The sequence below is a fragment of the Acipenser ruthenus genome, chromosome 35 (assembly GCF_902713425.1).
Source record: "Acipenser ruthenus chromosome 35, fAciRut3.2 maternal haplotype, whole genome shotgun sequence".
In the NCBI taxonomy this organism is placed as follows: Eukaryota; Metazoa; Chordata; class Actinopteri; order Acipenseriformes; family Acipenseridae; genus Acipenser; species Acipenser ruthenus.
The window spans coordinates 11,398,581-11,424,423 of NC_081223.1; the positions used below are offsets into that span (position 1 = coordinate 11,398,581).

Here is a 25,843-nt window from a genome sequence, read left to right on the forward strand (position 1 = left end):
CCCACAGTGAGAGCATGGCAAAGCTTAACAAAGCACAGAGAGGTCTGGTAAAGCATAGGGAAGCATTGTAAAGCACAGAGAGGTCTGGTAAAGCATAGGGAAGCATTGTAAAGCACAGAGAGGTCTGGTAAAGCATAGGGAAGCATTGTAAAGCACAGAGAGGTCTGGTAAAGCATAGGGAAGCATTGTAAAGCACAGAGTGGTCTGGTAAAGCATAGGGAAGCATTGTAAAGCACAGAGAGGTGTGGTAAAGCATAGTGAAGCATTGTAAAGCACAGAGAGGTATGGTAAAGCATAGGGAAGCATTGTAAAGCACAGAGAGGTGTGGTAAAGCATAGGGAAGCATTGTAAAGCACAGGGAGGTCTGGTAAAGCATAGGGAAGCATTGTAAAGCACAGAGAGGTCTGGTAAAGCATAGGGAAGCATTGTAAAGCACAGAGAGGTCTGGTAAAGCATTTTAATATGCTTCACCGTCAACGCTTTTTTCAGCATTATGCCTTGTATCGTTTCCTGATGCACGCTTGACTGAACCTCAGCAGTACTCTGTGTACGCCAGCAGGAGAGTCCCTGTCCTCTCCCTGCTCACTCCTCTCCTCCTCCTCTCCTCAGACCGGGTTGCTGCGCGGGGGACGGCCCTGCAGACTCTTACAAGGCGTCCAGCAGCTTCCCCGACGAGACCCTGTCCTTCATCAAGTCCTACCCGCTGATGGACGAGGCCGTGGCGTCGGTGAACGAGAAGCCCTGGTTCACAAAGACGGGCAGCAGGTAGGGCAGCCCGGGCAGGACCTTCGTCACGCCGGGAGACCTAGGAGCTAACACTGAGTGTTTCTGAACTCTGAACTGCAATTAAATCTACAGCACTGCTGGAGGTAATGCACTAGCAGAATGCAGCAGCAGCAGCAACACAAGCTATTGCCTTGAAAGAAAAACCTGTATCTAAATCGATGAATCTCAACACAAGGAAAAAAAAGGTCCCAGTAGCTGGTGCTAAGAAGATGGAGTCTCTCCCTACCCCAGGGACTCAGTTACTGTAGGGGGGGAGGGCGTGCAGTGTTTTCTGGCTTTCATTTTCTCTCTCTCTCCCCCCTCTCTCTCTCTCCCTCTCCCTCCCCCCCCCCTCTCTCTCTCTCCCCCCTCTCTCCCCTCTCTCTCTCTCCCCTCCCCTTCCTCCTCCCCTCTCCTCCCTCCTCCCTCCCCTCCCTCCTCCCCTGAGCTCTCAATTACTAAACTGGTCTAGTTATTTGATTCATTGAGACAATTGTAATACTTCTCTCCAGGCCTCAGGATATTTCATAGGTCTTGTATTTTGAAAATCAAGTGCGTTATTTAAGTCTGTGAAAGACCTTGAAAAATATATATATATGAAATACGTCCAATTGAACAAATAATGAAAATCGATTTTAAGTTCATCGAGAGCTTAAGTTGGAATGAAAACCAGGACTGGAGTTCGAGCCCTAAACGTTCCTCTCCCTCCTCCCGTTAGGTTCAAGCTCACCCAGATTGCTGTGGACACGGCTGCGGGCCCCGGTAAGAACCACACGGTGGTGTTCCTGGGATCTGAAGAGGGGAAGGTCCTCAAAGTCCTCTGCAGCTCCGCGGCTAACTCCTCCCACGACAGCCTCCTGCTGGAAGAGATGGACGTCTACAACCCAGCAAAGTGAGTCGAAACGGCTTGACTCTGCACAATAGCATCGCCATGCTGCTGCTGCTGCTGCTGCTACATCCTGGTCCTCAATCACCAGGTTCCAACCCGTGTCCAATGGCCTTATTGCTATCAGACCATGTGACCTACAACCTCGGTACCAGGATGTTTCTTTTTTCAATTGTCTAAATACAGGCGTCCCTCCTGGCTTTTGTTCCAGCTGTACACTTAATTAATTAAGTCTTCTAATAAGCACTCAATTGATCCAATTATAATTTAGGGTACAGTTGGAACAAAAACCAGGAGGGACAGTACCCCCCCCCCGGATTGGAGACCCCTGCTCTAATATATTTGAAATATTTTCATGCATCTCAGAGATGGAAACAAAGACTCCTGTTGCATAGCAGTTTGATCCATTCCTGGTTTCACTAGGAGTTTAATCAGACAAACTGGAGCTTGTTACCTAGACAGGTTTAGTCTGTCTATATATATATATATATATATATATATATATATATATATATATATAGACAGTTCTGATGTGTTAAAAACTCCACAGAGATGTACAGGGATGTAACAGGATCTATTGTCTAGTTTCATGATGTTATTCTGCACATGGTGAACTACTTATTCAGCTGGCATTGCTTAGTATCTCGAAGCGATCCCTTTTCATCTCCGGAGGCTTGAGTTTTTAGGTCACTCTAGTTAAAATCGGTCTAGCTTCCAGCTGGGTAACACAGAGCTAATCTTTTTCAATTCCCTGCAATCATTTTCGGGCTGGGCTGTATTTCTCTTCATTGTAAAATTCTGGCTTATTTCATGGTCTAAAAAAAAAAAAAAAAAAATCGAGATTTCATCATTTTAAATATATTTCTAAATACAGAATTTTGCGTTTGTCACAATCCGGATTGGTTTTCCTCTGCAGTTATTATGCAGCAAACGTTCCTGAATATTTAAAATGCGTGCTGTAGCTGAACAACAGTAAATGAGAAATTTCTTAATATTTCGTTGGCATTATCCTTTTAAATACTGTGAAATAGCAATCAAAACATAACAGGAAGCAAACTAAACCGGCTGCCAGGTTCCTGAACGCAGCGTCACAGGCATACCATCGCTGTGTTTATTTTGCAGTTTTTAAAATGATGTATATTTACACTGTTCTCTTTCAGAAACCTACATATTACACAGCACTGAAATCTGCGATGACAGCAAAAAAAATAAATAATTAATACAGTTTTTTTCACGGGAACTGAAGCGATTTTAAACCTCGTTTTTTTCCTCCGCAGGTGCAACGTGCGAGGAGAGGACAGGAGGATTCTGGGATTGGAGATGGACAAGGACCATCATGCTTTGTTCGTGGCGTTCTCCAGCTGCGTGATCCGGGTTCCGCTCAGCCGTTGCCGGGACTACGGGAGATGCAAAAAGTACGCGCCACGTTTTCACGTTTTCAGCTAGATTGTAAGTGCTGTAAACGGAAGTGCGTCTTCTGATCTCGTTTCTTGTCTTTCGTAGAAGCTGTCTGTCTTCTCGTGATCCCTACTGCATCTGGCTAAAGACCGGCAGCTGCAGCTCCCTCGAACCAGGGTTCAAGTAAGAGCAAAATGATTTCTCTTTTTCGATCTACGGAAGGCACGAGCATTTCGACATTCCTGCTTATTTTTTTCCCCCAGACCTAAAGAATGATCCAAATCCGAGCTGGACAGACAATTCAGATTCCTTGGAAGCCGGGAGTCTCCGGGAGCGTAGCTTTGGAAAGTCTCGCTTCCTGAGGGGGGGGGGGGGGGGGGGAGTCATTAGCTGTCTTTCCAAGCAATGAAAAAAATTCATTGCTTCTGCACAATGAAAAAAATTCATTGCTTCTGCACAATGAAAAAAATTCATTGCTTCTGCACAATGAAAAAAATTCATTGCTTCTGCACAACTGGCTACCAGCTGGGATATGAAACAAAAAATACTGAAACAAGATAGTGAAACAAGGGCTGGATTAAAATCTGTCTGCGTTGCCTTTGAAGATCATTGGGGAAGGGTATAGTGAGCACACTGGGGTCCCATTCTACCAGCCTCACCCCATTGCAGTGCTATTGAAGATCATTCAGGAAGGGTATAGTGAGCACACTGGGGTCCCATTCTACCAGCCTCACCCCATTGCAGTGCTATTGAAGATCATTCAGGAAGGGTATAGTGAGCACACTGGGGTCCCATTCTACCAGCCTCACTCCATTGCAGTGCTATTGAAGATCATTCAGGAAGGGTATAGTGAGCACACTGGGGTCCCATTCTACCAGCCTCACCCCATTGCAGTGCTATTGAAGATCATTCAGGAAGGGTATAGTGAGCACACTGGGGTCCCATTCTACCAGCCTCACCCCATTGTAGTGCTATTGAAGATCATTCAGGAAGGGTATAGTGAGCACACTGGGGTCCCATTCTACCAGCCTCACCCCATTGCAGTGCTATTGAAGATCATTCAGGAAGGGTATAGTGAGCACACTGGGGTCCCATTCTACCAGCCTCACCCCATTGTAGTGCTATTGAAGATCATTCAGGAAGGGTATAGTGAGCACACTGGGGTCCCATTCTACCAGCCTCACCCCATTGCAGTGCTATTGAAGATCATTCAGGAAGGGTATAGTGAGCACACTGGGGTCCCATTCTACCAGCCTCACCCCATTGCAGTGCTATTGAAGATCATTCAGGAAGGGTATAGCGAGCACACTGGGGTCCCATTCTACCAGCCTCACCCCATTGCAGTGCTATTGAAGATCATTCAGGAAGGGTATAGTGAGCACACTGGGGTCCCATTCTACCAGCCTCACCCCATTGTAGTGCTATTGAAGATCATTCAGGAAGGGTATAGTGAGCACACTGGGGTCCCATTCTACCAGCCTCACCCCATTGTAGTGCTATTGAAGATCATTCAGGAAGGGTATAGTGAGCACACTGGGGTCCCATTCTACCAGCCTCACCCCATTGTAGCTGCCCTATACTTGTGCTGCCGTCGCCCCTTGGTATTGTCATTGAAGCTCACTCGGTTACAGGCTGGTCCTGATGAACTTTGACAATGCTTGTGTTTTACAGAGCAGGGTTCGAGCAGGACATAGAGAACAGATTCGCTCAGCAACCAGACAGCTGCCACGGTAGGAAGAAATGTGGACATTTTTTTTATTTTTTTTATTACTGTTGGATTAAAACTCTGCCTTTCCATGAACGCTAACCCCAGCCACTGTTTATAAAACCCACTTTCTAATTCACCCATATTAACTTCCTCAGCATTAGCCCAGGTCTCCTTTTTTAACGTAAAACTTAAAAAGATTTTTTTAAACCGGATAGCGCGCCGCATGTTGATCACATGGTCTGATTTGCAGCGAGACGATTGGACGCTGAAGCACAACACGTGATTATGTACCAGGAAGTAGTAAAAAAAAAAAAAAATTCTTGAGCGTTGCATTTCTGATCTCTGTGAAGATTTTTCGAACCCAAGGAGGCAGGGATAATGTTGACTGTTGATAATAAAAAAAAAAAGTCTTGCTGCAGTTCCTCAATCTGTCCACTGGGCGGCGCTCTACTATGGTTTTCTAGAAAAAGTCTTCGAAACGGCATTAAACCCATTCGAAGTAAAAGGCAAGGGATCTGAAACATGACTCCTTTCACCTGAATAAAACAGAGACACTTCTTGGCTTTAAGCTGGAATTCTGTTGCACCGTAAAAACAAGCTGAAGGCGCAGATCCCTGCTTCTGCCAGCAGAGGGCACTGTGGAGAGTAAACTGTAGAGCGTCCTCTAGTGGAAGTTCAGGAAAGTACGTTTGCTTGTTTGTTAATTTTTTGGTGCTTGTTCATTTTTTTTCGTTGTGACGCAGCTGATAAATCTTGCTTGTTATGTTCCTCTCCTTATTCTTCGTAACTGTTTTTCTTTGTTTGTAGATGTCATGGCTACTACTCAGAATCAATACAGCCCAGGTGACTCAGCCTATGGTTAGTTTTTCTTTCTTTTCATGTTTTTTTTTTTCACTTCGCTGTTTTTCGTCACGTTGTATTTGCGTGTGCAGTTGTTGTTGTTTTTTTTTTTTTTGTTTGTTCTTTGGGGAAAACTAACCAGGGTTCACCGTTTACCTTTGAAAGGGACAGGAAGGTAAGTTCAAAGAAAAAACGCTTTTGTCCTGCTTTTCCGTCATTCGGTCTCCCAAGTAAAAACACGACACCCTGTTGGTCCGCACAAAATAAAGTCCCCCCCCCCCCCCCCAGTCACACTTGTGTTTGACTGGGGGGGGGGGGGGACTCTTAATACTGGCGGACCAACATGAAAGAGAGGTATGTACCTACACAGATGTTTCAATAATAATAATAATGGAGGCTGTGTGGTCCAGTGGTTAAAGAAAAGGGCTTGTAACCAGAAGGTCCCCGGTTCAAATCCCACCTCAGCCACTGACTCACTGTGTGACCCTGAGCAAGTCACTTAACCTCCTTGTGCTCCGTCTTTCGGGTGAGACGTAGTTGTAAGTGACTCTGCAGCTGATGCATAGTTCACACACCCTAGTCTCTGTAAGTCGCCTTGGATAAAGGCGTCTGCTAAATAAACAAACAATAATAATAATAATAATGTTAATAAAACTTCAAAAGTTTGGTGTGCAAATAAAATGAGAATTCGTGTAATAATTCTTTTTCAAGAAAGTATTTTAGTGGCGTGCCGGTGCGTTCAGATCAGGACCGGGCAAAGAGGTTTAGAATATAAATAAATAAATAAATAAATAAAGAATCAGGAATTCAAATCAAAATGATTTTTATATCAAACAGATCATCGAAAAGGCAAAGCAAACGAATCGCAGATAAAATCCGGCTTTCGCTAATTTAATGACGGCAGGATCCAGAATAAAAATCAAAAGTGTGTTCTTGATTGATCCTCTTAACTGTGTGGACAAGGGGGGCGGACGCTTGGGTCTGTGTAATTAACATGTGGACTGAGTCGGGGGTTCTGTTGCTTATTCTGACTGTCTCCATTTGTTGCCCCGGTAACCACAGGAAAGACCACACCCACAAGTTCAAGCACCACCAATCAGTGGGCGGCTTCCCCACAGGTCAGAGGTCGCTCAGAGACAGGTACCATTCCAGTTGACCGCTCCCCCTTTGCTGGGTCAAGCGATTCTCTGGCTGTCGGAGTGGAGATTGAGGGTAAGGGGGGGGAGGTGTGTGGGGTGGGGGGGGGGTCCTGTTTTTGACGTGTAAATTAACACTGTGCTGGCACTGTGGGGCTAATCGGCTGATTCTGTACTAACCTTGCAAGAATATTCTATTAGTGATTTATCGTTGGGCTTGCTCCCTTTCAGCGTATAATGCTACCGATAGTAAATCACTCGCCTTTTTGAGCATTTTTTTGGGGGGTATATTGAGACGTCGTGTAACCTGTGAATCGTGCAACTACAATACAATATAATACAATACAATACAATATAAAAGCTCCGGTCGATATAAGACGATTTCTTGGAACAATTTTAAAAGTTTTTTCCCCATCTCAAAGAAGGAGCAGGAATAGAGTTAGTAGATCATGGATTAGGGCCGTCCCATCTCCAAGAAGGACCTTCTAAGTTGTTCAAATCAAATCGGGCAGCTCGCTGGTGACCAATGTGAGGACCCGAGCACTGGAGTGAGATGTTGAGAAAGACGAGTGTGAGAAAGCTGTCTGGGAGCTCTGGATAGGCTGAAGCCGTCTCAGTTCAGTGGCGGGTCTACCAGCACACCAGGAATAGCAATAATCAAGACGAGAGGCTGTGGCTGCATGCAGCAGCACCTCTGCGTCCCTCATATCCAGCACAGGATTCAATTCATTACCGAAGCACCAATCCGAAGCCCTATTTATAACACGCTGCAGCGTTTGCATCGCCTGAGCTCCGGTGAGCAATGCGCTCCACTGCCAGCTAATTAACCTGCAGAGCGGCCTGCACGCTGAATAACACAACCAGCCAGCCAGCCAGATCTCATTAAAAAACATCCAACTGTGGAATCTGTATCTGGTGCAGGATGTGCCCTACTGGCAGTATTATTTTTTTTTAATAAGGAGTTTTTTTTCCTGGAGATAGGTAGCTGAGTTTAGGCACGAGGACTGGGCATTTAGTTCTGGAGACCTGGGTTCAGTTTCGACTCACAAAATCATATCGGTCACACTTGCAAATTCTCAGTGAATTCCGTCTGAATCTCAAGGGAATAGCAGCGAAATATCCCATCCACTTCCCCAGAGTTCTGAAGTTTTTTCAATTCAGCCCTTGGGAAATTCGTGTGGGTTTCACACCCCTTCACTCTCCCTCCAGAGGATTGAGAGCAGTGTTAATTCACGCATGAACGACCTGCCTTGTACACGCGATCAGCGTCGTTTGTTGCAAAGGAACACGGAATTAATTAATTCCGGAATTAACAGGAATTAGGATAAAGGGTTCAGGAAAGCTCAATTTTAAAGGATTGCTTAGCCCTGCAGTGCAGCCGCCCCACCCCAACCCTCTGTTCCCATGTGTTCTCTAGACAAGCCTCCTTTTGTGCCCCTCATCCCCTGTGGGTGCTGGTCTTCCCTGCCCTGTGCGCTGGAACTAATTCTTAACCCAGCCTGTCACTCGTTCCTCAGGTCTGTGCTCACCCCAGTCTTGAAAACCTTACCCAATGGAAGCTGTCTGTTAAGAGATGCCATCTGCTGTACCCTTTGCTGCCCAGTGTATGCCCGCATAGCAATGCCTGTATATTGGACACTGGGCAGCGAAGGGTTACAGCAGCTTTGAATTCATTGTTATTCTACTGTGTGTCTTTAATTATTATTATTATTATTATTATTTATTTCTTAGCAGACGCCCTTATCCTGGGAGACTTACAGCTGTTACAAAATATCACATTGCAGAATATCACATAGAAAATCACATTACAGGATATCACATTACAATTAAGAGCAGTTATAAAATACAGCAAAATCAGTAGAAAATAAGATCAGATTCAAACAAGCAACATAAAAAAGCAACATTTAAGAGCGAGTTTGACTAAGTATAAGTCACATAACAGGATATTAAACTGGTAAAAAAAAAAAATATACTAATATTATGTAACTGTCGATGATATAAACCCTTTTAAAAATGTTCAAACCCATTTTCTTACCTCTGATCAGCACCTTTTTTTTTTTTTTTTTTTTCACTGTCTTTGAAATTTTCATCCCACTATGAAAATCCACTTCCTGTCGGTGCGACGGGTTTTAGGGTCCCCGCTGTACTGAGCCTGCGGGGGCCTGTTAACTGACGGACAGGAAGGAAGTTGAGTTTGTGGTTTGGCGACGGGATAAATCGTCTTGAAGTCAAAGACAGTGGTGGAAAAAAAATTAATTTCGTTGTGCTTTTCAAAGAAAATGATTTCCAAGAGACATGTTCACCTTTTAACCATTTTCTGACTATGATGATAAAGGCATTTGTTTCACGTGCGGTCTATTTCTTTTTAAAATAAAGACGGTTTTGGTTTCAAATTTTGCATCACCCCCCCCCCTAAGAGAAAGGGTGCTCCCTCCAGTCCAGGGCAGGCTTGAGGCACGGAGACTGAATTGCTCCCTCCCTCCCTCACTCCCCCTAAGAGAAAGGGTGCTCCCTCCAGTCCAGGGCAGGCTTAAAAATACTATATGTTTTCTACTAGAGTGACTCCGAGGAATCCCCTCCTGTATTTTTGTGATGATCTGTTTCTTTACTCAAGGCAGTTCTGTTAAGATCCAGCGTTCGCACTTTTGCTAACCCTCCAGAGTACATCTTATATTTTATATTTAAAAAAAAAGAGCTATGGCATTATCTGGCGAGTTTACATTTTATTTATAGCACTCAACGCATTACAGCGTGCAGCTGTGTGCCTCTAGGACTTGGCTGGCTTGGTATGTTTTTTGGGGGGTTTTTTTCCAGCACGTTGCACACAGCTTGTGAAGTACTTAAGCTGGAGAAAAATAAAAAAAACTGCTGCCAGTTAAACTGAAGAAATACCTGCTCGTTAACGTCCTACGCAGGGGGGTCGGTTTGCCCGAAGCGAAACGGTCTCGTTCAGAATTATAATGATGATGTCAGCTCGCAGCTATAAGGAGAATGCGCTCAGTCTGTCTGCCTCGAGTCTGAATGCTCCTGATCACTGAAGTTCATGTACAGTAGCACTGAGCTCCCCAATTGCAGGTCAAGCAGACGTTTCTGTGCAGCTCTGGCTAAAAATTTTGCATCATCCCCCTGTAGAATGAACTCATTTTGCTTCATAGAGTCCAATGAAAGCTGCTGAATAATGTTCCCTTGTTAACATATTGAATTCCACCCCCTCTATATAGAATGAACTCCCTCAGCTTCATAGAGTCCAATGAAAGCTGCTGAATAATGTTCCCTTGTTAACATATTGAATTCCACCCCATCTATATAGAATGAACTCCCTCAGCTTCATAGAGTCCAATGATAGCTGTTGAATAATGTTCCCTTGTTAACATATTGAATTACACACCCCGTCGCCTTGTATAGTTTTCCAGACAACAAATTGAAAAATGTAACATTTCGAAAATCTAAAATGAAATACGACGGTACTGCTATTAAGGATTTTTTTTTTGCAATGTCATTTTTTTATTTCTTTGCATGCATGTTGTTAAATAAAATATCTAAATTATGTTCATATAGTTTTAATGTCTAAGAATCCTAAAATTCTAGGTGATGCAAAACTTGTTAGCATGACATTATTCAGCAGGTTTTCATTCAACTCTATGAAGCAAAATCAGTTCATTCTATAGGGTGATGATGCAAACGCTTTTGGCCAGAGCTGTACATGATGCATCGTTATAGAGGTCTGTATCGCTTGTGATACGAGACCGCGGCATAAAGAACTACAGCTCCCAGCATGCCTCACCATTGCTGCAGGTGCAAAGCCATGCTGGGAACCGTAGTTTTAAGTTGCATCCATTCCTTACAGTGAGATGCCATCTTTAAACAATACCATCTAATATTTATTGCATCCCATAATGCTAAACGACATACTGAACTTAAAACATGGCGCTCCCATTAATTAATTAATTAGTCATTTAGCAGACACTTTTATCCAAAGCGACTTACAGAGACTAGGAGGGTGAACTATGCATCATCAACAACTGCTGCTGCTGCTGCTGCTGCAGAGTCACTTCCAATAGGAGCTTGTTTGTTTTACGTCTCATCCGAAGGCTTGTAGTAAAGTTTGCAGACATGCTAGACCGATTGATTAACTTCATTCTCTTTGCCTCTAGGGGTGAGACAGCTGCCGGCCGCGGAGAAAGCCGCTCACACGGTCCACTTCACCCTTCTGATCGCCTGCGTGGTCGTCGCCTTCGCCCTGGGGGCTTTCCTGTCCAGCCTCCTGGTGACCTGCTACTGCAACCACGTCTTCCACAAGACCAAGCGGCTGAGCAAGGACCCCGAGTCCACCATCCCCCACGCTCTGTCTCTCCGGAGCCTGGCTAAGCTCAATGGCCTTCTGGACGGGCCGGCCAAGGACGAGAAGCTGGAGGCGCCCGCCCCCCACAAGCTCTACAACTCCTTGATCCCCAACGGGAAGGAACGGTCTGTGGGAAACGGGAAGGGAGACTCGAGGCACCCCCCGGAGCTCTCGGGGCTGCCCACACCGGAGTCGACCCCGGAGCTTCCCATCAAGAGCGCGAAGGCTTTCAAGAACCAGTGGGAGAAGAATCAGAATTTCAACAACGCCGCCAAGGAGGGGATCCACCCCCTTGTGCCCAGTTCCAGACCCACCTCCGGGGTGCCAGCTCAGGTCTTCCAGTTCCCCAACTCCCTGGTGCTCTCCGGGAACGGCAACGGGAACGTTTTGGGCGGGCAGCTTCATCCGGAGGAACCCAAGATCCCGAATGCCGAACGGGTCAGAGCCCAGCCCTACCCCTGCTACCCACGGAAGACGGCGGAGGTCAACGCCTTGGACGAGCTTCTGAGGCACCTTCACGGGGTCAACGGCGCCCCGACCGGCGCCCCTCTGGCCCCCAACAACGTGCGCCTCCCCTTCGCCAACAGGGTCCAGCCCCAAATCCCCGACACGGAATCTGCACCTTACTACAGCTCCTCCACCCTCCCCAGGGACAGCCTGACCAGGAGGATGGACGTCCCGCCAGATATGCCACCACCGCAGCCCACTTTGGAGAGACCCTCCAGGCACCCTTCGCAGAGACAGTCCCTGTGTCTGGTCCCCAACGTGTCGAGCGGGAGTGAAATCTGCCGGCAGCACAGTTTCAACCCCAGAAGCGGGCCGCCCCCTCTCTTGGCGCGGATGAACTCAGCCGGCAGTTACGTGGAAAATAACCACCAGCCGCTGCACCCCATCGGTTACCTGTCGCGGCAGCACAGCTACACCGGTCAGGCCACGGCGCTCCCCAGGGCGGGCGCGGTGAGGAGAACGGCTTCGATGAAGCCAGACGTGCCCCCGAAACCCACGTTCATACCAGCTTCCTCTCCGGCGGTCAACCCTTCGAATCACTTCAACTATTAGGTTTTGTCGATGGAGAGGGGACTTGCTTGAAATGAACGGAGAGACAATAGCAATAGCAAAGGTGCGACCCCAGCCCACACGCCCCGGTCTGTCCAATCAAATGCCTCGGACTGACTTCCTGCCTTGATGGAAGTCTTTGTAACTGGAGCGCGTACAGAAGACTATGGCAGGCAAGCTTCTTTCGGATTGGTAATATATAAAGAAAAAAACTTAAAAGAAACCGCCAGCTAACTAAAAATAGGTCGATGACGACTGTGAAAGACTTTTTGAACAGTGACTAAAATGGGGTTGGGAGGTGGGGGGGTGGGGGAGTTGGGGCAAAAACCTAATTTTCAGGTTTTTCCGTTCCACGGAAAAATTTAATCCGACTTACTTTAAATATTCGACTAAAAATATGAAAAACTGAAACCCCCGTTGCTTGGAAGAACTACGCTTGCCTTATTCTGTAGAGCTGAACTTCCCCGTGGAGTTTCTTACCCGCGCTGAAGAGGTTTATCGAACCAGAAATCACACACCTTCCACCTTGCAAGAACCTGGGTTTAAAAAAGAAAGTGAATAAGCTGTTCGATGGAACGACAGGAAAAGATTATCCTGGCTCTCCGACCGTCTGTCCCGATCGTGGAAGATTTCCTTGGATTATCAAAAGGGGATTGATTGAGTTTTCTGGACACATCAGTAAACATCGTGGAAGCGACTGTGTTCGGAGGTTTGAGTCTTTCAAAGGGAGTTGGGAGAGGGGGAGAACGAGTGAAGTTCTGAACTTGTAAAAAAAAAACCTTGATCAGATTCAGAGACGTCCCTCCACTTGGTTTAAAGACAGCAACGTACAAAACGAACTGTCTATAAAAAAAAAGAGCCTTGGTATTCTGATGTTGAATCAAGTGGGGCTTAACCTACAGCCCATTTCCCCCCACCCCAAAAAAATACCTCCAAGGAAGCCACAATGTAACGTCTTTTCCCGAACGTTTACAGACTACAGACGCGTTGGGGAAAGAAAATAAAAAGATGCATTAAAACAAAACTGACATTTCCAATTTTTCAGATCTAATATACTAAATAGACTTCTTGTTTTTTTTTTGGTTTTTTTTTGCTGACTTAAATGGAAAAAAACCCGCTGTAAATAAAAACGGGACGGTCAGAGCATTTCAGTAACTAGCCATGTTTTATTGTGTAAATGTGTGCCTTATTTAAAAAGTGGTTTGGTTTTTGAGAGGGGAGGGGAGGGGAGGGGAGGGGAGGGTCCGGAGTATCGTTCGGTTTGTTTATTTCTACAATGTATGTTGTTATGTCTGTGTCCTAGCCAACGTAGACTGTGTTTTATAAACAGGTTTGTAAGACACCTAGAAGCAGACGAGCTCCAGTCTATAACTGACATCCGCTTCGGTTTGTCATCTAAAGCCCCTTTCACACCGACAAGCTTCGCCTGGCGTCTGGCGGGTCAGCTTTTTGACCCGGGTGACCCGGGTGACAGACGCAAGCCCACGACGTGCCGATCAATCCCCCCGGAAAAGCAGCTTGTTACAGACGCTTCCATCCCCAGCTTCTCTGAATTGAACCGTCACCCCCAAAATGTCGATTGGAGCAAACGTTTCTTCACCCCCCCGCTGCAATCTGGCTCACGCTTGTGTCTCAAGCAACAAACAGAATAAGCAGGAACGTTCCTCGCGGAAGCGGAAACCTTCACGCGGAGGCGGCTGTTTGTTTTTGCGTCGTCATGCATTTTGTCTCGTGTCGACCCGGGTCAACACGTCTCGACCCGCATCCCGGTTTCCTGGTCTCACACCAGAACCCGGGTCGGGACCCAGGCAGGAGCGCCGATGCGAAAGGGGCTTTACAGGGCAATCACACGGACCCCGCAATGCAGGTGGTGATGTTACAGGATGGCCTTCACTCTCTTGTCCTCCCCCCCCTCCCTTATTAAACATTTATTAAATTAACAAACCCGCCTCTGCAGTGTTCCTGTGCAACTGTCAACACACTCGGTCCTGTCCGATTTAGAAATCCTAAAAGAAACTTAGATTTTTTAAAAAAAAGGTCTGAACACTTGAGATCACGAGGTTTGTTTTTAGTAGGCTCTCTCTCTCTCTCTTTCAGAACCATACGGGTATTTGTGTAAGGCGTTTTTGATGACGCTGTTACGCATGGCCTTTTGATACGGGGTGAAATTTGTTCTGTGGGTTTAAGTCACGGTGGCATTTTAAAAAGTAACTGTCAGTGAGATATGTGTGATGCACGAGGTTAAAAACTCTGTATCCACGTGTGCAGACGGCGCTGAAAATTCAAGGTTTCAGTACCACGAATTGTTCAGAATGATTTATCTTTGAACAGACGTACACGCATCTTGGACAAAAGTTTTGCAGCACTTAGAATTTTAGGATTGCGACATAATTTAAAAAATATTTTAAAAAAACTATACGAACATAATTTAGATCTTTTACTTAACTTCGTGTGAATCAAAAGAAACTATAAAAATGATATCGCAAAAAAAATTGTCTACCGGAAGAAGCCGTAACAGCAGTACAGTTAGATTTCAAAATGTCAATTATTATTATTTAATTTTAAGTATCTGGGGAAAACTATACAAAGCGGTGGTGTGCAATTCAATATGTTAACGTGACATTATTCAGCAGGTTTCATTCGACTTTATGAAGCAAAATGAGTTCATTCTATAGGGCGATGCTAAACTTTTGCCCACAGCTGTACACTCTCAATAACTTATGATAATGAAAGTGTACACCAAGTTTCATCGAAATTAGATAAGGGGTTTTTAAGATACAAAATGTTAGGGTTGCATGCAGGTAGATGTACAGACAGCCAGGCAGGCAGGCAGGCAGACAGACAGACAGACAGAGACAGCTGTACAGACAGACAGGCAGACAGGCAGACAGACAGACAGACAGAGACAGCTGTACAGACAGACAGACAGACAGGGATACAGGCAGACAGAGACAGCTGTACAGACAGGCAGACAGACAGACAGAGACAGCTGTACAGACAGGCATACAGACAGACAGACAGACAGACAGACAGACAGACAGAGACAGCTGTACAGACAGACAGAGAGACAGACAGAGACAGCTGTACAGACAGACAGGGATACAGACAGACAGACAGAGAGACAGACAGAGACAGCTGTACAGACAGACAGGGATACAGACAGACAGACAGAGACAGACAGAGACAGCTGTACAGACAGACAGGGATACAGACAGACAGCTGTACAGACAGAGACAGCTGTACAGACAGACAGACAGAGACAGCTGTACAGACAGGCATACAGACAGACAGACAGACAGAGACAGCTGTACAGACAGACAGGGATACAGACAGACAGACAGAGACAGCTGTACAGACGGACAGGGATACAGACAGACACAGCTCACGCTGAGATTCGATTCACGACCCACAAAGAAATGATGATTCAGACACACCTGTCAAAGAAATGATTACTGCTGTCAAACGTTTCACGGAGAGCCTTCCGCGTTATTTGCGTGGGGACTTTAATTTGGCCGTTGTTTGAATAAGTGTGGCTCAGTGGGGTTCGCCCAGGCGCGGTTGTGTTTTGCGTACTGGGAACGCAGAGACGTTTAACAGGTTTGGGCAACGAAATGGAAACGACAAGGGTGGCAACCGGGTTATAAAAATAGAAAGAAAGAAAAGACGTATCTAATTTGCTTGCTCTCTCTCCCCTCTCCCTCCCTCTCCCCCTCTCTCACTCCTCTCCCTATCCTCTCTCGTCTCTATCCTCTCTCGTCTCTCCCTCCCTCCCTTTCTCTCTCTCTCTCTCTCTCTCTCTCTCACACACACACACACACAACCTGCCGCTGTCTCTCACTTCCCCGACCCAAAACACACGCCAGCCCCCGCCTCGTACGTGTCACACGCCGGTGGTGAGCAGCTGTGTTTACCGTTAAAGTATTTTTCCATTCACTATAGTTTAGTTTTCCCATTCACTTGACTGTTATTTATTTATTTCAACAGTTACACACACACAAATAGAGTCAATACCACGATGGCTGGAGTTTTAAATAGAAGGGAAGAGGAGATTGGTACATCATTAGCTATGTTGTGCGTGACACATATATGTCAACGGTTTGGGGATAAAATGACCTGCTGGATTTTCCAGCAGTGACCGGTTTATCCTGGTTTTCAACTGGTCAAGCAAGGGAAAAAAAAAACATTTGGAGAAAAAATGCTGAATGCGATTGTCAGTGTCTAACGCGCAGTGCATTGCTGCCCTCTGTTTGCTATAAAGAGGAGTCACTCTGAGGTGAACAGTTATTTTGGTGTGTATAGCCGTACACGCAATTGCACATTTATTATAAATTATAAATGCATGTTCACCCGTGCTGCTCCCTGCTCCCCTCTGCTTCACACACCTGTCCCTGAATTGCGCAACAAAAGTGCATTTAATGAGACAATGCTGCCCCCGTGTGGCTTTATTGTTACATGCAGACATGACCTCATAACACCACCGCGTGTCACAGTTGAGTTTTGTAAGGGGAAAGTTAATAATAATAATAATAATAATAATAATAATAATAATAATAATAATAATAATAATAATAATAATAATAATAATAATAATAATGAACCCATCGATTGCGGCTCCCATATGGAGATATCGATTTAATTATCCAATGATCCTCCTCAGAAAATGTTGTGACTCGAATCGCTTGCAGCTCACAGAATAATTCCACGCTGGTTTGCATTTCCAATAGCGACAGTAAGTCTCGCGTGTGCAGCTGTGAAAGAAGCGCGCCAAGCAAACATGTACTTTCACTTTAAAACGTGATACGAGAAAGGGTGCTCCCTCCAGTCCAGGGCAGACTTGAGGCACAGAGACTGAACTGCTCCCTCCCTCCCTCCCTCCCTCCCCCCCCCCCTTAAGAGAAAGGGGGCTCCCTCCAGTCCAGGGCAGGCTTGAGGCACGGAGGCTGAACTGCTCCCTCCCTCCCCTAAGAGAAAGGGTGCTCCCTCCAGTCCAGGGCAGGCTTGAGGCATGGAGACTGAACTGCTCCCTCTTATTTCATTTGTGTGATATCTTGGAACGCTGCTATGTGTAAAGAGCCGACTTGAGGCGCATTTCTCTCGTAATAGCGGATAATATATTTGATGTATCGGTCTGAATTAGAGACAGGCAGCCTAGCGTTGCAATCGCATCCCCGGGGGCTGCTGATAAACTTCTCCGTGCGTAACGACGGGGGTTTGAATAAATGACACAGCCCGAGAATTATACAACCTGCTCAACCAGGCTACGAGAGAATCGTAATGAAAGAAAACTTAGATAAAAAGCATTATTCATTTTTTTAAACCTTGCAAAAAAAATCGAAACACAAACCGTGTTCTTGTAATTCAATACTTTGTAAAAAAAATTAAATCCTTCGTTTTAGCTGCAAACTGCTGTTCCTATTTTATTTTGACATCCAGTCAAGTAAATTAGACTTGTTCGAGTAATCACAGCAGAAACCAGCATTTCACGCCGGCTGTGAAGCAAGCGCTCCATACCTTGAAAACGGATTTAATGCATCGTTAGCGTGACCAAAAATGTTCACAAACTCTTTGTACAATCCAATTCCTGGCTGCTTTTCAGCTCCTGGCTTCCCAGCATCTTTTTTTTCTCATTAGTAAACAACGATGGCTCTGAATGCGAAGGTGCCTCACAAGAATACCATTTCCTAAACTGCTCGTAAGAAACGAGACAGAGCTTCATTCAGAAACTCCTTTGAAAGTTTAAAAGGGTCTGTATTCTCAGAAAAGTCTGGTAAAGCATAGGGAAGCATTGTAAAGCACAGAGAGGTCTGGTAAAGCATAGGGTAGCATTGTAAAGCACAGAGAGGTCTGGTAAAGCATAGGGAAGCATTGTAAAGCACAGAGAGGTCTGGTAAAGCATAGGGAAGCATTGTAAAGCACAGAGAGGTCTGGTAAAGCATAGGGAAGCATTGTAAAGCACAGAGAGGTCTGGTAAAGCATAGGGAAGCATTGTAAAGCACAGAGAGGTCTGGTAAAGCATAGGGAAGCATTGTAAAGCACAGAGAGGTCAGGTAAAGCATAGGGAAGCATTGTAAAGCACAGAGAGGTCAGGTAAAGCATAGGGAAGCATTGTAAAGCACAGAGAGGTCTGGTAAAGCATAGGGAAGCATTGTAAAGCACAGAGAGGTCTGGTAAAGCATAGGGAAGCATTGTAAAGCACAGAGAGGTCTGGTAAAGCATAGGGAAGCATTGTAAAGCACAGAGAGGTCTGGTAAAGCATAGGGAAGCATTGTAAAGCACAGAGAGGTCTGGTAAAGCATAGGGAAGCATTGTAAAGCACATTAATTAACATGGCTAACCTGGATACATTATCATAAATGCAAGAGTATAACCACGGGAAGAGCGTGTGGGGTGAAGTGCAAAAATAGCGGGGTAAACTTTTATTGGGGCAGCATCAAATTAGAGCTTATTTAGTTATTTATAGACAGAGAGTCGGTGGGGCTGGCAGGGTTCAGAGGTCACCGTGCCCCCCGATTCGAACAGAAGGCTGTTTGTTCCAGACCAGCTAAACTGGGGGGGGGGCAGGAAAATAACTGGATTTATATAAACAGAAGAAAAAAACTAGGAAGCCGTGTGCAACTGGGAAAGAGACTAAAAAAACAATTCCGGTTTTGAGGAAGTTTGGTCAGTACCAAACTGAGAATGAATTACCTCGATGGGGTTGGCATAGCAACTGGTTGCCACCGGCGACGAGACGCAGAGCTCTGAACATCTCCGTGCTAATAGAGGGGTGTGGGAGGTGAGAGAGAGAGAGAGAGAGAGAGAGAGAGAGAGGGGGTGATGGTGAGGAGAGAGAGCGTCTATAAATTAATAACACCGAGAGATTTGATACAAAGAAGTATCTTCGAAAAGAGCTGGGTCACGTTTTTTTTTTAAGCTGAGCCAAAGTAGAAAAAGTGTTTGTTTGATTTTTCCTTGCGTGGCATTTTAGCGAGTGGACTGCCGAGTGACAGAATCGCAGCGCTTTGTGGATCTGTCTGTGTTTGACACACCGCACAGGTAAGTAACGCAGCCTTCCGTGGGGGTTTCAGAATGCATCCGCATAGAGAGATTTAATACCAGCCCCCCTACTCGCTGCTCTTAATGGGTGGTCTGGGCTTTATGTGTAGACTTGGTCGGTAGGCAGGAGTCAAATGATTGCACGGTTTTTGTGAATTACTTTATTTCCAAGCAAGAGGAAAACACACAAGGAATCTAAAATATATTTTTAAAAAAATGTTACAAATGTATGCGTGTTTGTGCGTATGTGTGCGTATTGCACTGTGATCCAAATTGACACCTGTCGCGCTATCTATCTAGATAGAGAGATAGATAGAGATAGTTAGTTAGATATATACACAGACAGACAGACAGACAGACAGACAGACAGATACACAGACAGATTGATACAGACAGACAGACACACAGACAGACAGATAGATAGATACACAGACAGACAGACAGACAGATACACAGACAGATTGATAGATACAGACAGACAGACAGATACACAGACAGACAGACAGACAGATAGATACACACACAGCTAGACAGATAGACAGATAGATACACAGGCAGACAGATAGATACACAGACAGACAGACAGATAGATACAGACAGGCAGACAGATAGTAGATACACAGACAGACAGATAGATACACAGACAGACAGACAGATAGATACAGACAGGCAGACAGATAGTAGATACACAGACAGACAGACAGACAGATAGATACACAGACAGATAGACAGATAGATACAGACAGGCAGACAGATAGTAGATACACAGACAGACAGATAGATACACAGACAGACAGACAGACAGATACACAGACAGACAGATAGATACAGACAGGCAGACAGATAGTAGATACACAGACAGACAGACAGATAGATACAGACAGACAGACAGACAGATAGATACAGACAGACAGACAGATAGATAGATACACAGGCAGACAGACAGATAGATACAGACAGACAGACAGATAGTAGATACACAGACAGACAGATAGTAGATACACAGACAGACAGACAGACACACAGACAGACAGATAGATACACAGGCAGACAGACAGACAGATAGATACACAGGCAGACAGATAGATACACAGACAGACAGACAGATAGATAGACAGACAGACAGATAGATACAGACAGGCAGACAGATAGTAGATACACAGACAGACAGACAGATAGATACAGACAGACAGACAGACAGATAGATACAGACAGACAGACAGATAGATAGATACACAGGCAGACAGATAGATACACAGGCAGACAGACAGATAGATACAGACAGACAGACAGATAGTAGATACACAGACAGACAGACAGATAGATACAGACAGGCAGACAGATAGTAGATACACAGACAGACAGACAGACACACAGACAGACAGATAGATACACAGGCAGACAGACAGACAGATAGATACACAGGCAGACAGATAGATACACAGGCAGACAGACAGATAGATAGATAGATAGACAGACTATACAATCGATTTGCAATGTTCTGTATTGCCATTGCTTCTCCTGTGAGAGATTGGGGGGTTGGGGGTGTGGTCATCATTAACTTGTGACGTAAGCGCAGATGCTTCCCCAGACTGACGTGTTTCAGTTTCATGTTGACCACCTTACCAGACTTCCCAGTAACGGCAGGATCCGGTTTCACTGGTTCCCAGTAAGAAGAATTATTCAGGGAGGTTTCACACACACGATGGAAGAGTCATACATAATAAAAACATGAAAAAAAAATCATGTTGACGATGCGTCACATATAGGTCTTGAAAGCAACCACTTTCTGTACATTGTGAGTGTTTCTGTGTGTGTGTGGGGGGGGGGTTACGGATATGATTAGGGGAAAGTGGACAACACATTTGTATCCCATTTGCCGCTCACAGTGTGTTTGAAGACCCCCCCCCCAGCTGTGTCCTCTGTAGATGATCCCTTAATTTTTTTTTTTTTTTGGAGAGTAATTACTTTCCGCCCGCTCTCTCAGGCTGCGATCCCTGGTGGATATGCTGAAGCACACACCGTTCTGGGATGATTAATATTTTGACCGGGGGGGAAAAAAATAAAGCAAACATCAGAGCAAAACTTCAGAGATGAATTGCCTTTGATTAATAACTGAAAACAGTGAAAAGGGCAGGTTTTGGCTGATTGCTTTTTTTGTGTGTTTCGGCTGGGAAATCTCTTAACTAATGAAGTCTTCTGTACTTTGTAATATATCTGGATCATATCATTTTTAAAAAAAAAAATGAAGACAATTAATTTTGTCAAGGTTTCTTTTTTTAAATAAAAAAAAAAACTAAAAGAAAAACGCGATCAATTAAAAACGACAAATGATTCGACATGAAGTCTTGCTTGACGTCTTCCACGGTTCAATGCCTTTCGTCTCTGAACTATAAACTCAAAATCGCTCTCTTTGAAGACATTAAGGTCAGCTAGCAGTTGAAAGCAGTTTCTTGACGTTTCTTATTTCCCACAGTTGCGGGTAGACCCTCGCCAGCCAGGGCCCCGCCAAAGATGTCCGCCTAACCCAGCCAAGATGGCGGACGACGTCCTCAGCAGCACCGTGTCGGCGTCTGGCTCCGCCCTCCCCGTGACCTCATCGATGACGCTGGAGCAGAAGGCGGCCTTCGTCTTCGTCCTCTTCCTCTTCTTCTTCCTGGGGCTGCTCATCGTTCGTTGTTTCCGGATCCTGCTGGACCCTTACCGCAGCATGCCGTCCACCACATGGACCGACTACATGGACAAAGACACCTTCGACTACCGGATCGCGTGAGGGACAAAAAAGGAACGGCTGTCAACCGTTCCGTCGCGACGGTTAAAGTCAACCGCTTTTGTGAACTTCACACTCTTGAGAGCCTGAGAGCTATTTATTTTATTTTCATATGCCTGGCCACTTTATTAGGAACGGTACGGACTATCAGGCCTAGCTGTTGTTTGCCCTGGTCCTACAGCTCTGGCCCAAAGTTTTGCATCACCCCCCCGTAGAATGAACTAATTTTGCTTCATAGAGTTGAATGAAACCTGCTGAATAATGTCACGTTAACATATTGAATTGCACACCACTGCTTTGTAGTTTTCCCCCATATACTTACAGATAAACGGACAAAACCCAAACCCTAATCTAATATTATACTAACTACTATGGACTCTCTTTTCTTTAGCGATTTCATTTGGTAGTTTCTTTGCTTACATGATGTTAAATAAAACATCTAAATTATGTTCTTTATATATATTTGGAGGCAGAGCGGTCCAGTGGCAATCGCACACCTCCTCTTTGTACAGTTTTCCCCGTTTACTTAACAAAAAAACTGACAAAAATGTGACATTTTGAAATCTAACATGAAATATCGCTGCACTGGCTTCCTGGTAGACTTTTTTGTAGTTTATCTGATTACGTGACGTGAAGTAAAAGATATAAATGATGTTCATATAGTTATTTTTTTTAATGATGTCTCAATCCTAAAATTATTATTATTTGTTTATTTAGCAGACGCCTTTATCCAAGGCGACTTACAGAGACTAGGGTGTGTGAACTATGCATCAGCTGCAGAGTCACCCGAAAGACGGAGCACAAGGAGGTTAAGTGACTTGCTCAGGGTCACACAATGATTGTGTGGGATTTGAACCGGGGACCTCCTGGTTACAAGCCTGTTTCTTTAACCACTGGACCACACAGCCTGCTATGTGATGAGAATTCTAGGTGATGCAAAACTTTTGGCCACAGCCACACAGGCACTATTCCACAACCCTGTCTATTACTGTGCAGTACCTTTCATTTAACCAGGAAGAGAGAGATGTTTGAATTGATGTAGCCTCCCTCACTCACTCTATGCCTTATACCAGTGACTCCCAACCCCGGTCCTGGGGACCCCCTGTGCCTGCTGGCTCTCAATTAATAAACTAGACCTTTAATTGTACTGATCGTTTGCTTAATTAGACCTTTTTAATTGTTCTCGGGCCCCTAAAAAAAAAGTTGCAGAGTTCAAGTTACTTATAAAAATGTTACAGCTGGCTTGGAATCTGCAACTGTTTAAGAGCTGAAAACAAGTCAAAAAAATGAAGCTAATGATCAGTTCAATGAAGGGTCTGGTTCAGTGATGGAGAGCTCAGCTGGGATGAAAACCAGCAGACACACACAGGGGGTACCCCCAGGACCGGGGTTGGGGAGTCCTGCCTTACACTGCCCTGTTTACACTTGTTAGACAAAGATGAAGCGCTGTGGAAGTCTGAAGATTATTACAAGTTATCTCAACTCAAAGTACATGGGACTAAAAATCATTGCAGTGAATCTTACATTTATATATATAATAGATGGGCTTCAGTGAGTTACAGGAAAATAATTCCATCTAGGGTTTCTGTGACATCATAAACTACGAGAGAGAAGGTGGAATTTCTAAACTGTCACAGAACCCCGAGATGGAATTGTTTTCCTGCGACTCACTGAAGAGACCCGTCTCTTATTTTTTATAATCCACGGATCCCCTTGTGATGCTGATATTAAAGAAGACGAGGTTCAGCAGTACAGTTGGGTTTTCTTTTTTTTTTTTTAAACGCTGTACAGACGTTCTGTGTCGTTATCCGTTTAGTTTCTCTGTGATACGAATGTACCAGCTTTACATCATTTTATGTATCTCATTTTGTTGATCATTAATGAACATATATATTCATTTAATACCTGCTGACAACAAAAATGTTAAAGTGAATCGCTTGGCTCACCCTCCGTTTTCACATCACCTCCGTTTCCATGGAAACCTTTGGGCATCGCTGATGTTGACATTAGCCTGCTGCCGTCAAAGACAGATACAAAAGAAGGGAAAAAAAAAACGAAAAGGGCAAAATCGCAGACAAGGCACGACTGACCTTTACACAAGACAAAGAGAAGAAACAGAAAAAGGAGACGAGATAAAAAGGGAGGGTAGTGCTTTTCAGAAATCACTATTACAGGCCAGACCAGAACTAAAACCTCACTGAACTGCATTGAATTGAATTGAATTGAATTGAATTGAATGGGCCTTGTTATAATGCTAGTCTTGCACTGTCATAATAAGACATGGACAAACAGGGGCAGCCACTATCATTAGTGTGTATATATATATATATATATATATATATATATATATATATAATATCATCCTACAAAGGAAATGGAGGAAGCGAGAGGTGGACTGGAGTCTTACAGCAATCCAGGAGGGTGAGACAGACGGATAATAAACTTAAGAGACCGACAGCACAGAGAGCAAAGTATACTTCTCATCAAAACTTTAGAGTATTATTATTATTATTATTATTATTATTATTATTATTATTATTTATTTCTTAGCAGACGCCCTTATCCAGGGCGACTTACATTCGTAAACAAAAATACATTTCAAGAATCACAGTACAAGTAATAATACAATTAAGAGCAAGATAAAAAATACAATGACTTCGGTATAAAAATACAATGTCTAGACAATTGTATAGATAATGTAAAAGTCCCCCCCCCCTCCCCTATAGAGAATGAACTAATTTTGCTTCCTAAGGTCGAATGAAACCTGCTGAACAATGTCACGTTAACAGACTGAATCACACACCGCCACTTTGTATAGTTTTCCATATACTTAATGAAAAACTGACAACAATTTGAAAAAATGTAACATTTCGAAATCTAAATACTACTGTGCTGCTATTATGGCTTCCTTCTGGTAGACTTTTGCGAAATCATTTTGTAGTTAATTTTTTTTTTTTTGGTCTCAATCCTAAAATTCAAGGCGATGCAAAACCTTTGTCCACAGCTGCACGGTGTTAAAACGTGATCTCTTAAGTACGAGAGAGGGCAGCGATATCCTTTAATACTAAAATCAGGAGATACTTTTTAAAGCCATCAATATGAAAACCTTACCAAAGCCAGGGCCCTCCAGGGATCCTGCAGCCGAGATCAGCAAACTCGACACAGCCAGGACTCAAAGCCACGCTCTCCCGACTGCATGACTCCTGCATGCGTCCTGCCTTTACCACACAAGCTCCTGTGCTTAGGGTTTAGATGGAACAAACCAGGAGAGATCTGTATTAATGGGGCAGGGAGATCAGGTGGATGGGCAGGGGCAGGCAGGATCCCTTTGTCATTTGTCTTTATTAAAATCTCCCCCTCGCTTGGTTTGACAGCTCCTTTTCCATTTAGTTTTACTCTGCAGCTCAGAGACCAGAGCAGACAAATCAGTCACATCGCTTCTGATTCACCCAGATCAATAACCCCCCCCCCATCAACTCTGGGGACTGAGAGGGTGGTGGGTGGGGAAGAGAATGGCAAATTAAAATCTCTCACGCCCCCCCTCTCCTCTGTTGGTGTGGTGGAAACGCAATCCGGGAAGAGCAGCAATAGGAAAGCCAAAGGCCGGCTCACCTATCACAAAACAAAATTTAAAAAAAACAACAACAACAACCAAAGCAGGCTTCTCTGATATTGGAAATGTGAACAATAAATAATTCAACGTGAAATTATGTGACTTTTTTTTTTTTTTTCTAGCAAGGATCCAAAATTATTATTATTATTATTTTTCCGTGTTGCCAGTGCCAAACCGAAAACGTTAAGAGCCAGAACAGATACAGAGAGTATAAGAGCCTCCCTTTCTCTTTCTCTGCTCCACCAGCACAGGGCAGAGGGAGGCTGTTCAGAGAGTATAAGAGCCTCCCTTTCT

General features: G+C 44.6%; 2 protein-coding genes across 6 annotated transcripts in view; both read left to right on the plus strand.

The window, feature by feature from the left end:
• LOC117395398 (semaphorin-6D) overlaps positions 1 to 13,295 on the plus strand; it is a 58,009-nt gene extending 44,714 nt beyond the window's left edge. For 2 of the 5 annotated variants that reach the window (XM_059007672.1, XM_059007671.1), the window contains 8 exons: positions 610 to 765; positions 1,484 to 1,657; positions 2,929 to 3,066; positions 3,155 to 3,232; positions 4,721 to 4,779; positions 5,565 to 5,615; positions 6,660 to 6,809; positions 10,888 to 13,295. In XM_059007672.1, the coding sequence (XP_058863655.1) occupies positions 610 to 765; positions 1,484 to 1,657; positions 2,929 to 3,066; positions 3,155 to 3,232; positions 4,721 to 4,779; positions 5,565 to 5,615; positions 6,660 to 6,809; positions 10,888 to 12,134 (2,053 nt within the window). In that variant the 3' untranslated portion in view covers positions 12,135 to 13,295. The remainder of the gene's footprint in view (positions 1 to 609; positions 766 to 1,483; positions 1,658 to 2,928; positions 3,067 to 3,154; positions 3,233 to 4,720; positions 4,780 to 5,564; positions 5,616 to 6,659; positions 6,810 to 10,887) is intronic. The other 3 variants (XM_059007673.1, XM_059007674.1, XM_059007675.1) reach the window with 3 other exon arrangements.
• Positions 13,296 to 17,889: 4,594 nt separating this feature from the next.
• LOC117395632 (cortexin-3) lies at positions 17,890 to 24,230 on the plus strand. Its single transcript, XM_059007676.1, has 2 exons — positions 17,890 to 19,166; positions 21,643 to 24,230. The coding sequence occupies exon 2, from the start codon at positions 21,703 to 21,705 to the stop codon at positions 21,937 to 21,939; it is 237 nt and encodes a 78-aa protein (XP_058863659.1). The 5' UTR covers positions 17,890 to 19,166; positions 21,643 to 21,702; the 3' UTR covers positions 21,940 to 24,230.
• The last annotated feature ends 1,613 nt before the right edge of the window (positions 24,231 to 25,843 follow it).